The sequence below is a fragment of the Brassica rapa genome, chromosome A07 (assembly GCF_000309985.2).
Source record: "Brassica rapa cultivar Chiifu-401-42 chromosome A07, CAAS_Brap_v3.01, whole genome shotgun sequence".
In the NCBI taxonomy this organism is placed as follows: Eukaryota; Viridiplantae; Streptophyta; class Magnoliopsida; order Brassicales; family Brassicaceae; genus Brassica; species Brassica rapa.
In genome coordinates, this window is record NC_024801.2 from 22,973,911 (window position 1) to 22,985,380 (window position 11,470).

Here is an 11,470-nt window from a genome sequence, read left to right on the forward strand (position 1 = left end):
ATTAGTTAATTAAAATTTGATGTATTATATGTCTATAAAACTAAAAGAATTGTGTGTTTAAATATAAATACCCAACATTACTAAACTATTGGGCTAGTACTAACCGATTTAGCCTAACGGAAATCTGAGATTTATATACAGAGTTGTAAAAGTAAAATTATGTGTTTTAACTTCAAGTAGTTAAGGAAAATAGGTTAAGTAATTGAAAATATCAAGTATCAAATCAAGTCAAGTAAAACTGTAAAAGATAAAATCAAGTAATAAACCAAGTTAAGTAATTTATAAGTATTAAAAAAAATTGCAAGTACTTGGTATAGCGAGTACTTGTTCAAAATAAGTCATATACAAGCAACAAATACAAGAACTTGAACAAACCAAGTCGGGTAACAAGTACCTAAAAAATGCCGGGTACTTGACCCGTGCGGCACGGGCCGTGCCCAGGCCTACCAAATATGCCATATGTGTGTCTATTATTGGAACTTGAAATTAAGAACGCTAGCTATATCACATTTTACAACTCGCTTCTCTCGTTATTTCTTAAGTCTTATTTTGAGCTACACTGTAAGAAAATAAAGCTGTCATATTATTTAGTCCTTTAATACGTGATATCTTTTTTTTCCCATGCATTATATCGTTTATAAATAAACAAAAAAAATTAACTTAAATGTTACAGCGAAACACTATTGACATCGTATTAGATTTATATTTTCCGATCATGTTATGACAAAAAGACCTAAAAGTAAATTTTAATATTATAAAATTTAATTTCTATTTTAAATTATATATATATATATATAAGATTCCAGAAGTCCAAATTGGAGATACAAATATCAAAAGTAAGATAAATTATTGTGTGCTAATTAATTTATTTATCTTGCGTTGTTTCTGTCTAAGGTCCGGAACACCTCTGGGTTAAATATATATATAACAACTCTTCTAATAAGAAAGTCTTTCAAAATAAGGTAGGCCACTCTTCTAAGTTCTAACGTAGATACAATTTTTACCAATTCGAAAAAGTTTGTTGCAAAAGCTAAAACAAAAACAAAAAGGAAAAGCTAATACCATTATTTGTATAATCAATGTATAGCCTAAAAATAAAAAGTTATTATAGTTAAGTTAGTTATAAATATTTATATTTGTGTTCATTTACAGGTAAATCGTTTGGTACAAATTCTTCAAATCAAGACAAGTTAATTATCATTATTACACATCATAATTATTACCACAAATCATTTAATACTCGTTCATAAATGGGTATTTTTATACGAAAATACTGTTCTTCTAAACTAGAAAAAGTTATGTTTTCTAACACAGATTTCGCTGTTATTTGCACTCTTTTATGTATAAACAATACACTAGTAAATATGGTGGAGAGATATTTTATTTATTTTGAGTCATAAGTCGAAAGGTATATATATAGTTAAAGGATATATAAAAATATTATTGGCTACCAAGTGGGTGCGAGATAATCTGGAATATTATCAGTCTAGCTATTAGAGTGGTGGCTTTGGAATACATAAAAGAAAGAAAATAATAATTATGGAATAAGAAGACAATATGTGATGTACGTAGAATCAGTTTTGGATTCTCGTACATCACTGTACAGGAAAAAGATTGCGGTGATGAGCTCTCCGACCCGAGTTAAACCGACTCCCAAGACACTATATATATACGTGACATGTAGAGGGTTGGTTCAGAAGATAGAAGAACCAATAAATAAATCAGAAACAACCTGTTTGTTTTAGATCAGAGATGTCTGTAAATAACAGAGATCCTCTTGTGGTAGGGGGAGTGATAGGGGACGTTCTTGAACGGTTCACAAGATCAATCGATCTAAGGGTTACATACGGCCAAAGAGAGGTGACAAATGGGTTGGATATAAGGCCTTCTCAAATTATCAACAAGCCAAGAGTTGAGATTGGTGGAGAAGACCTAAGGAACTTCTATACTTTGGTTCTTACATTTAAACTCTCTGTTTCTTATTTCTTCTTCATTGCTTCATTACTCTTCTTCTTTCATGCAATTTATCTTGGCCACGCTGACCCACAAAGAGGCCTTTAGTGAAATCTTTCTCTTGTTCTGTTCTCTTACGATTTATTGGTTTAACTTCGAGATATACCATAGCAGTAAGTATAGTGTTTTTTTTTTATCTTTTACAATGAAGATGAACCCATGAGCATTTCACCAAATCCCAAAGAAAATGTAAACAGTTTTATATCCTACCAGAATTCTCTTCTTTCTTGGTCTCTTTTCTAAGTCTCAGATGTTTCTTTTCAGAAACTTTTTTTTGCCAAAAGGTTTTCATTTTTTCCCAAAACTTTTTGCATACTACTGCTTTTAGTTTCGGTAAGAATCTTGGGGATTTTCTTTGTTCCTTTAATAATTTAGATCGTAATTTTTCTAAGAAATTTTACAATACTCATAAAAGGCAAAAGTATATGGGTTCAAATGTTTAAAATATAATAATTAAGAAAATGGATGGCCATTTAACAAATATATTGATGAATATTTGATCTCTATTGTGGTATATTTGATGCCTGTTGAATAAGTATATTCAAGTTAGTCTTTTAGATACACTGCCTATATATACACTTAGCTACAACCTACCGTTTTTTGGACTAGTAGCTACTACCTACCGTTTTCTCTTCTTCTTTCATGTGTTACTTCATTTCTCAAACTTAATTATGCTTTCTTCATCAGTTTGAGACTGATACTTATATATTTGTTTTTACCAAAAAGAAAATCGTCTTGTTTGTAACGTATTTTAGTGTTGATGGGTTTAATGAAGGTTATGGTGGATCCAGATGTTCCAAGTCCTAGCAACCCGCACCTTCGAGAATATCTCCATTGGTTTGTGAACTAGTTCACCTCTTTTATCCACCTTTTTGTTATATCCTCAAACAATTTTGCTTTAATTTATATATACACACAACTAGACATGGAAAAATGAAAAAATATTAATTGGAGACTTTAAAATTAAGTAATTCACTGATAACAAAAGTAAAAATATTTTCCGCTTAATAGAAGTACATGTAGAATCAGCTTTGAGAAAGCGGTTTATCACTTTGTCTCCTAACAAAGCCCAAACACCTTATGCTAAACTGAAGAGATTCAAAAACTTAGCATTACTATATATATACCATAGGTATAAATGTTTTCTTAAACAAGCTACACATTGGTTGATCAAAAAAAAAAAAAAAACAAGCTACACATTAATCCAATTGGACATGACTTGTACAAACATTTGGTTTTCCACTTTAAAGTTGTTTGTACATTCTTAGCCTGATGACGTATCTTTGTGACTTGAAGTTAGTAGGACCAGGTTTCCTGTTATATCACAGCTACTACACAACACCTCTTTTTAGTGTCACTTTATATATTTTTATTTTTATCTACTAGTCTCTTTATTTTTATCTACTAGTGTTACATAAAACATATATATATATATATGTTTCACTTTAGTAAATGCATGAACCATATTACATATATATTGTTAAGTATGCATGCACCATACCAAACTTTCAAAGACGCGCATTGAATATTACTTAATGCATGTTTTGGTGTCACTTACACCGAAGATCTATTGCTTTACAATCACAATATAACTATCTCATTAGCACCGATAACCTATTTATTACGTTATTATCTTTCTTACAAATCTTTAGTTTAAGTAGCATTTTAATATGGGTTGGTACAATATCGTAAAAGTCTATATGGATACTCTCATTACAGGTTGGTGACTGATATCCCTGCGACAACTGGAACAAACTTTGGTGAGTTTTATTCCAAAGATTGACGGCTATATATGCGGTTGATAGAACCAATGTATATATATGTTTGATGGTTGTTTTCGCAGGCAATGAGATTGTGTCTTACGAGAGTCCAAGGCCCACCTCGGGAATTCATCGTCTCGTGCTGGTATTGTTCCGGCAGCTCGGGAGGCAAACAGTGTATGAACCAGGGTGGCGCCCACAATTTAACACTCGTGAGTTTGCCGCGCTATACAATCTCGGCCTTCCCGTGGCTGCGGTTTACTTCAATTGTCAGAGGGATAATGGCTGCGGAGGACGAAGAACTTAGATCGATGGGTCATGGGTTTCTTCGTTTAATCAGTTGACTTTACATGCCCTAATGAAATTAAAACATCTATAGTACTATAATAAGCATTTTATGGTACGAGTAATGAACGGTGATAATGACTACAATAGTTTAATATGCATTAAATAAATCAAAGGGGGAACAAATGAGAATGTTTTTACTTATATGGTGCGTGATGCAATTTTTATAGATTCTACATGGAATAGGAGTGTTATATAGCTACAATCGTATCATTTTAGTTTGATGCAACGGTATCTTAACATTCGGAAAACATGGACTAGAAAAACAACCAGTGGCAATAGAATCTGCTTTTTGTTCTACTTTTGAGTTCATCTTGGTGATCACATAATACACTTTCATCATATTTATATCTATAAACTTGTTGGAAAAATATTGAGTTTGTTTGTTTCTAAGCCAAGAGATTTGTGTGGCCTTTATACACATACACGCTATTTAAATGTTAATGTAATAATCGAATGAATAAAATGGCAAAAACAAAAATTTAAGTTTTTAAACAAGTAAAATATGTCGGTCAATTTATTCACTTTTCCCTATATACACTAAATGTAATAAATGAGTATCGAATTAATTAAAAGAATCTATAATAAAGGACAACACGTACATTCCCTTGTTTTTAAATGGAGTATATATGTTTTAGAAAATAAATTAATTCATAAAGGTAGATATTTGTATTTCTAAGCAAAAAAACTGTGTAGCATTCTATTTCCGATCCCTTATTTACAAATACCACAAGACCGTAATAATACTTAAAGTAACTAAAAATTAAATAAGTTTCAATTATTATTATTTTTTTAATAAAACAACAGCCATACAAGATGTTACAAGAATCTTATGCTCGTAAGCATCCGTGCTTATCTAAACCAAAAATAGTAACAGAAGAAGAATTTGCATCCCATAAACTGAAAGTGTCTAATTTTAAAAAGCAAAGTTACTTAGAGATAAAAAGTAATAGGAGATTTTCAACAAAAGAAGAAAAGAAAAGGAGAGGGTGGCAATTAAATTTGGAAAAGAAATAGATAAGAGAATGTTGTCATAAAGAAAGGTTGATAGTTCGATTAGTCCATGTGTTCCATCACTAGACTTTTTTTTTCCTTGGACCTTCTGGGGACTTGATCATTCATTGTCGTGTGATAGTACTATGAATATAACATGTAGGTATGTCAGTAACCAACAGAAAAAAAAACAATTGGTCCAATATTTTCAGATTTTCACCACCATACGGACAGTCTTGTCAAACAAATCGCTACTCGTGTATGTGTCCACAGAGAACTTTTTTTTTGAACCACATCCACAGAGATATTTATAGATTTGAATAGTTGAGAATGTAATGCCTCGATTTCTTTTTAGTAGTGGGTCCATAAAATTTTAGTTGACTATTGGTTTATTTTATTTAAGTTTGAAAACTAGTTCAATATGCTCAAAATTTTGTAAGACTTGTAGTTTATGTTTTTGTAGTCTTAGACTTTTGTTGTCTTTGTAATTGGTATCAAATCTACAAACCTAACTACTACATGGTTTGGCTCATCGATTCTAAGATCTATGTAATCCGCATACGAGACCATTTTCTTTTTCCGTTCTTCTCCTATTATCGGACCTAGATTTCGTCAAACTTCTTTGATGATTTTCTTGAAACAGTGACCGACAATGACTAGTATGAAGTTTGCCCTTACTTCTTCAATAGCGCAAACGCTCGTTCCTTTGCCTACACTTAAGGAAGCTTATACAATGCCCTGATTCAAGATGAAGAATTAAAGCTTGAGTCGAAGGTATGAGGAGCGAGAAGACATTGTGAGTTTTGCTGTCAGGCTGGTTCTGCGATTGGAAGATGTACGAGATGGATTACATCCCTGCACCAGGCCATCAAATAAGAGATTCAGCCTATTTAGTCGGTTCGACTGGGTGCTCCTCGACGCTGATCAGCTCAACACTCACACTCGGCTCAGAAGCTCTACTTTACTCGGTGCCACCAGCTTGGTCCACAGGCTCGGCTTGATAGCCCGACTGCTCGGTCCGGAAGGCATGTCTTAGCCCATTAGGTTTAACCAACCTAGGACGAACATAAAAAGAGGTTTAAATATAAAAAGAGAACAAGAGCAGCCAAGCAGAAGGAGAGACTTGAACACACACAGAGACTGACGGCTAAAAACTATTTACTCTCTTACATTTCTCGCCGACTTATACTTTTACGGCTAACTCAGACGAGCACCGGTTACTTTCCGTTTGTTCACGCATCTGTCAACCGTTACTTTCTTCTGATCAATAAAACACTTTTCAAAATAATCCATCGTCGAGTTTTGACTTTCTGTAACGAGTTCACTAAACTCAGATTCAACAGAAGAAGAAACAATGGGAACAGAAATGGTGTTGGTCGTGGTTCGGTTAAAGCGAACTACATATCTGCGAATCACGCTTCTCCAAAGCCTAAATAGTGAGTATGTGAAATATTTTGTCCATGCTAACCAATCGACGATATTTTATTGATTCAATTTGTTCATTCATCTATTATCCCACGTTAACTCATATCAAACTCATATAAAAAAGCTTTTCTTGAAGAAACCAATAATGTTGATAACAAAAAAAAACGTGTCAAGAAACTTATTATGATAGATTTTAGTCATACTATATGAATTTTACTTTCCAGTAAACAGAAAAATGAATCGTGAAAATGAGACAACACACAAAAGAACAAACAATCTCAAGGCTTGGTTGGCTCATTCGCAGCCTCCTCAGCTGCTTCTTCAGCATCTTCAATCTCGCTAGCTAACTTCACCAAATCTTCCACCAGAATTTTGCCATCTACAAGAGGGAAACAAAAAGAGCTTCGATCAAGTTGAAAAGTTAAGGCAATGGAAGAAAAAAGAAAAAAGAAAAAAGAGTTGTGACCTTTATCCTTAGAAAGATTCTGAATAAGCTCTTGAATTCCCTCTTTGCCCAATGTGTCCTTTAGGTACATCGCAGCCGATGCAACTTCATCTGGACTTACCTTTCCATCATAATCTCTGTACATACAAAATTGTATTTATCGACTGCCAAATTATTCAGAAACAAATCTATAGGATGATTCCACACAGACCTGTCCAGGAGTCTCCAGCGGTTTCCAATCTTGTTATCGACGTCATCTATTTCCTTTTCAAGTTTCTGGAGCATTGACTCAACCTAAAGATGGAAAGGTAGATGAAGATGAGATTTAATAAGACTTTCTATAGTTTATTACAGATACAGAAAAATAAACTTTGTTGTTACCCTATCTAGCAGTGCAGAAGAAGTTTTATCAGCGATTGCTTTCTGAGCACTTCGGTCACTATCTTCTCGAGCAGCTAAGTAAGCTTTCCTAGCTTCTTCCTCGTCATCTGTACCACCTTTCTCTACCATGCTGTTGTATAGATCCACCTGTAACATAAGATAAAAGTACTCAGAAAAAGTCCAAGAAAGCAAGATTAAAGCTAAAAGGCAATGCAAAGCAGATTTTACCTCCTTTTTAACTAGTTTGAGAAACTCTTCACGCTCCATGCTAACAGACTGGGATCCAAGCAAGTCAAAAGAAACGATAAGCATTAACGGTTTTCTTATCTCTGATAGTAAACAAAATGAGAGTGTGGTAATGTCTCCTTACAGATGCGGAAGCTAAAACTGCCAATGCACGGCTGAGCTCACAGAGCTGCTCATGTTTCTCAAGAGTTTTTGCTATCGCTTGTTCATTAGCATCTTTAGCTGTAGAAGCCAGCATCTCATCCAACGCTACATCTTTTTGGCTTGAAGCAGACTCTTTCATCTTTGCCATTTCCTCCTCTTCTTCATCCTCTTCCTCCTACATTCAATTGAATCCCAACGTAAGCAAGAAAAGAGGTTCCTGGTAGTATCTCAGCAAATTCCACATACAAGACAAAACTTCAAAGGCTCCACGGAAAAGAGAAACATAGTTTCCTCAATCATGCTTTTACTTTGGTAGGAAAAGAAAAAAGGAAGACCTTGATTAATTCTTCTTGCATTTCTAAGTATTCTAACTTCCTCTTCCTTTCTGATACAGAATCTTCTGATGACAGAGCTGTGACGCCAACTGTGTCCAGAACCTCGTCTGGCAGAGAGGAGAGAGTAGCTTGGACAGCCTCTTCTGGCTTGAGTTTCCCAGACATCGAGAAAGATCTGAAAGACAAATACGGGAAAGTCATTTTTAATTCTGTCGTATAGTATATTGAGCTGCAGGAAAAGCTTACCTAGAGAGAATTAGGAGGGATGATGGAACTGAATGGTTGAGGGACAAATCCAGCCAGTCAATTAACTGCAAAAAAGTGATTTGCAGATCAGAAATCACCTATTTGTTTAGTTTAACTTCTAAGACAACACATGTACCAAACAAAAAAGATCATTCTTCTTGTTCACAAAGAGTATCATCTGTTTAATACCACCTCCAGAAAAGATTGCAAGCTGAATAATTATAAACGAGCATTAACCTGCTGTCTCATTTCTTCAACTGAACCCAATTGAAGCATTCCTCTGTATCTGCAAGCTTGGCGAAGTTCAGCTTCTGAGAGAGACTCTACACCCTCAGCTTTGATCAACTTATCATCCTTTTTAATCCTACGAAGTCCAAGGAACGGCAAGGCCCAATGGTTATGTGGAAAAGAGAGAATAAATTGAGACAAGAAAAATGGCAGTATAAGCAGAGTGGTGAACTTACTCCTGTAATCTTTTCCGAAGCATATAACGTAAGTATGCATCCGTTCCAAATGGGCTAATACCCATGTATTTGCACATATTTACCAATCGAGGCCTGCAGTTAAGAAGATTATATATAAACAAAACAAGCCAAGAGAGAAGTAGTACCGTAATATATACAATTTTGACTAATGTGTAACCTGTTAATGTTATCCAATGTAAGCTCATCATTGAATAGTTTTGCAAAGCCCAAAATTTCATCATTTGAAACACCTACTCCTCTTCTGACCTATACAATTGATTAACGAAGGTATCAGTCTATCGTGACTAAATAGAAGGAACTTAACTGTACAAGATAACAAGAAAAGCGAACCTTGTTCATGAATCCATCTAGATCTTCTGCTGTCTTTTTTATCTCCCCACTGCGTGAGGTTTGGACTTCCTTTGCCATTTCTTTCACAGTATCTTGGAGAAACTTTGCATACTCCATCCTTGCATTCAGCCTTCTTTTCAGCGCCTCCTGAAAAAGAAACGTTCCAAGAATTTTAGCATCTAACTTGACAAACAGGAAAGAGTAACTGTGAGACGACAAAAGATCAATCAAAATCATACTTCCCAGATCAATGTAGCTCAAAATAGTAAAATATAAATATGATTTGTGTATCTTTTAGCATTAATAAACTGAGCCTCTTTGCTCTGCTCTTCCTAAATTTGTACACTAGTTTACTATCAGCATTGAGTAGCCTTAGTACTCTAAATCAGTTTCAACAAAAGAAATTCCAGTACTCAGATGTAAGCACGTGTTCAAAAGATTGAAAATTCTTCTAGGGAACTAGATCAAGGGCTAAACATTTCTACACATAAAGAACAGAGAAGATTTTTTAACAATACCTCTTCTTTCATCTTGTCCTGGAAAGTCGACGGGAGCATGTTTGGAAACAGCTTAAGAGCTACCGGTAGCAAGAACTCCATGAACGGGACAATAATGAAAACTGCGACCGGGACTAATCTAAAAATGTCCGCAGTGGTTCGAGTGAGTTGCTGCCGTTCCCTCCTAGAGAGACCTTTCCCATTAGCAAGTTTAACAAGCAGCCTAACACTAATTCTGACATCAGCCCAGAGCAGCTTTGTCCCCAGCCAGTAGTGCTGCAGGGTAGATTTAAATTCATCTTTCCAGTGGCGAAGCTTGATGGCCCAGTCCTCCCTGCAAAAACAGATCATATGTTAAAAATAACAACAAAATTCCATCAAATACAGCTCAAAAGCCACAATCCTGACCTGCTCATGGATGCAATAGCTCTCAAAGCAGGACCAATTCCAAGAAGAAACGCCCTCACACGTTGCATAATGTATACATCAGATTTTTGCGATTCTTCCAATTTCTTCGCTTTAGCTTTAGCTTTAGCCAAACTCAGCCCCTCCACTGCTTCATCACACTCCTCCGGAGAGGCTTCTTTGCTTTGTGAAGTAATCTTTTCTCCCTTTTTATCATCATCAGGCTTGTTGGCCGTTGCCACAGAAGACCACAAAGACTGTTGAACCGATCTATACCCCAACGGGTAAGGAAACTCTAACTTTCCAACTCCTCCGTTACTAAAATTAGGAGACTGAAGCAATCGACTTGTGTGAAACCCATCCAAATTGGAAGTGAACGACTCTTTATTCTTGAGAAAATAAGGCAATTTGGAATCAGGTTTTCCAGAATCCAGACCCTTAATGCTCTCATATCCTTGACGCTCAACGCTTGAAAGACATTGGATCGTGTTAAACTGTTCACTTAGAGACTGAACGATGTACTTCCTTCTTCGGAGAAGCGCTCTTGAAGCCATTTTTTTTGCAAGTAATGTTTAAAGCTCTATACAGTATGAAACCAGCTAGCTACACACCATCAAAAGCCGAACTCTACAATGTTATCTGCATAGTGATTATACACAAACATAGCTCACTACATTTGATATTCTACACAGATTATATCATTGATTAATCACAATCATTTTAATACTCTATGATAGATCATTCCACAAAATGACGAAACAATTCAGATTTTCACTAAAATCGCAATAGCATATGAAATTACACACGAAGAATTGATTGATTGATTGATTGCGATGAAACTAAGATGATGAGAGAAACTAGAAACTCATCAATGGAGAGGATTGATTGTGCGACTTACATCTACAAAGAGGAAGGATCGATCAAACGCGAGAGAGAGAGAGGAAGTGGAGGATACTTCGAGCTTCAAATGAATCGCGTCGTGACTCGTCACTCAGCCCTGAGAAGAATGATTCAACGTGTTTCTGCTGATTTTGACCGTTTTGTTTCGGGTCGGGTCGTGTCCTATCCGAAATTACAAATAGTCAAATATCTTCTACCCGGCTCCGGATCTCTCCGGGATGTTTTGTGAATATTCTTCTTTTTTGTTTTTTTTGCTAATGATGAATATTTATTTTGTATTGTGAAAAGTATACGGTCGACATATGGTACTAGACTTTACTTTTGTGCATGTATTACATGAATTTAAAAAATAATCTCAGTAGTAGCACTAAAAATATTATTATGAAAAGAGCAATCAAAAATTAATATTTATTAAATTAAACTGTTCACAATAAAAATAATTAATTAATAACTTTTATATAAGATAAATGTTGTCTAGTTTAAAAAATCTCAAAAACGATTTTCTAAGAAAAGAAATTTA

The 11,470-nt window shown here is 34.9% G+C and overlaps 2 protein-coding genes across 5 annotated transcripts; one reads left to right on the plus strand and one right to left on the minus strand.

Annotated features, from left to right (window-relative positions):
• The first annotated feature begins 1,516 nt into the window (after window positions 1-1,516).
• On the plus strand, window positions 1,517-5,330 carry LOC103831057 (protein TWIN SISTER of FT). The gene is made up of 4 exons (XM_009106904.3): window positions 1,517-1,953; window positions 2,789-2,850; window positions 3,733-3,773; window positions 3,857-5,330. The coding sequence occupies exons 1-4, from the start codon at window positions 1,753-1,755 to the stop codon at window positions 4,078-4,080; spliced, it is 528 nt and encodes a 175-aa protein (XP_009105152.1). The 5' UTR covers window positions 1,517-1,752; the 3' UTR covers window positions 4,081-5,330.
• A 1,317-nt stretch (window positions 5,331-6,647) lies between these two features.
• LOC103831058 (mitochondrial proton/calcium exchanger protein) lies at window positions 6,648-11,175 on the minus strand. Of its 4 annotated transcripts, none has more exons than XM_009106905.3 (15): window positions 10,949-11,175; window positions 10,054-10,689; window positions 9,667-9,979; window positions 9,149-9,295; window positions 8,976-9,064; window positions 8,798-8,890; window positions 8,571-8,697; window positions 8,334-8,398; window positions 8,088-8,262; window positions 7,733-7,927; window positions 7,591-7,638; window positions 7,363-7,509; window positions 7,193-7,275; window positions 7,003-7,118; window positions 6,648-6,915 (listed from the first exon to the last, which is right to left on the minus strand). In XM_009106905.3, exons 2-15 carry the CDS (start codon window positions 10,602-10,604, stop codon window positions 6,815-6,817), a joined length of 2,250 nt encoding a protein of 749 aa, XP_009105153.1. In that variant the 5' UTR covers window positions 10,605-10,689; window positions 10,949-11,175; the 3' UTR covers window positions 6,648-6,814. The 4 variants fall into 4 exon arrangements, with proteins under 4 accessions (XP_009105153.1, XP_018508811.1, XP_033130817.1 ...); XM_018653295.2 differs by having other exon boundaries at window positions 10,054-10,653; window positions 10,949-11,170; XM_033274926.1 differs by having other exon boundaries at window positions 10,054-10,675; window positions 10,945-11,168.
• Between the last annotated feature and the right edge of the window lie 295 nt (window positions 11,176-11,470).

Coding starts and splice junctions, on each gene's coding strand:
- LOC103831057 (XM_009106904.3), top strand. CDS start 1,753: ATGTCTGTAAATAACAGAGATCCTCTTGTGGTAGGGGGAGTGATAGGG. Junction 1,954..2,788: donor TAAGGAACTTCTATACTTTG/GTTCTTACATTT, acceptor GGTTTAATGAAG/GTTATGGTGGATCCAGATGT. Junction 2,851..3,732: donor CTTCGAGAATATCTCCATTG/GTTTGTGAACTA, acceptor CTCTCATTACAG/GTTGGTGACTGATATCCCTG.
- LOC103831058 (XM_009106905.3), bottom strand. CDS start 10,604: ATGGCTTCAAGAGCGCTTCTCCGAAGAAGGAAGTACATCGTTCAGTCT. Junction 9,065..9,148: donor TAGATGGATTCATGAACAAG/GTTCGCTTTTCT, acceptor TCAATTGTATAG/GTCAGAAGAGGAGTAGGTGT. Junction 8,891..8,975: donor ACATTGGATAACATTAACAG/GTTACACATTAG, acceptor TCTTAACTGCAG/GCCTCGATTGGTAAATATGT.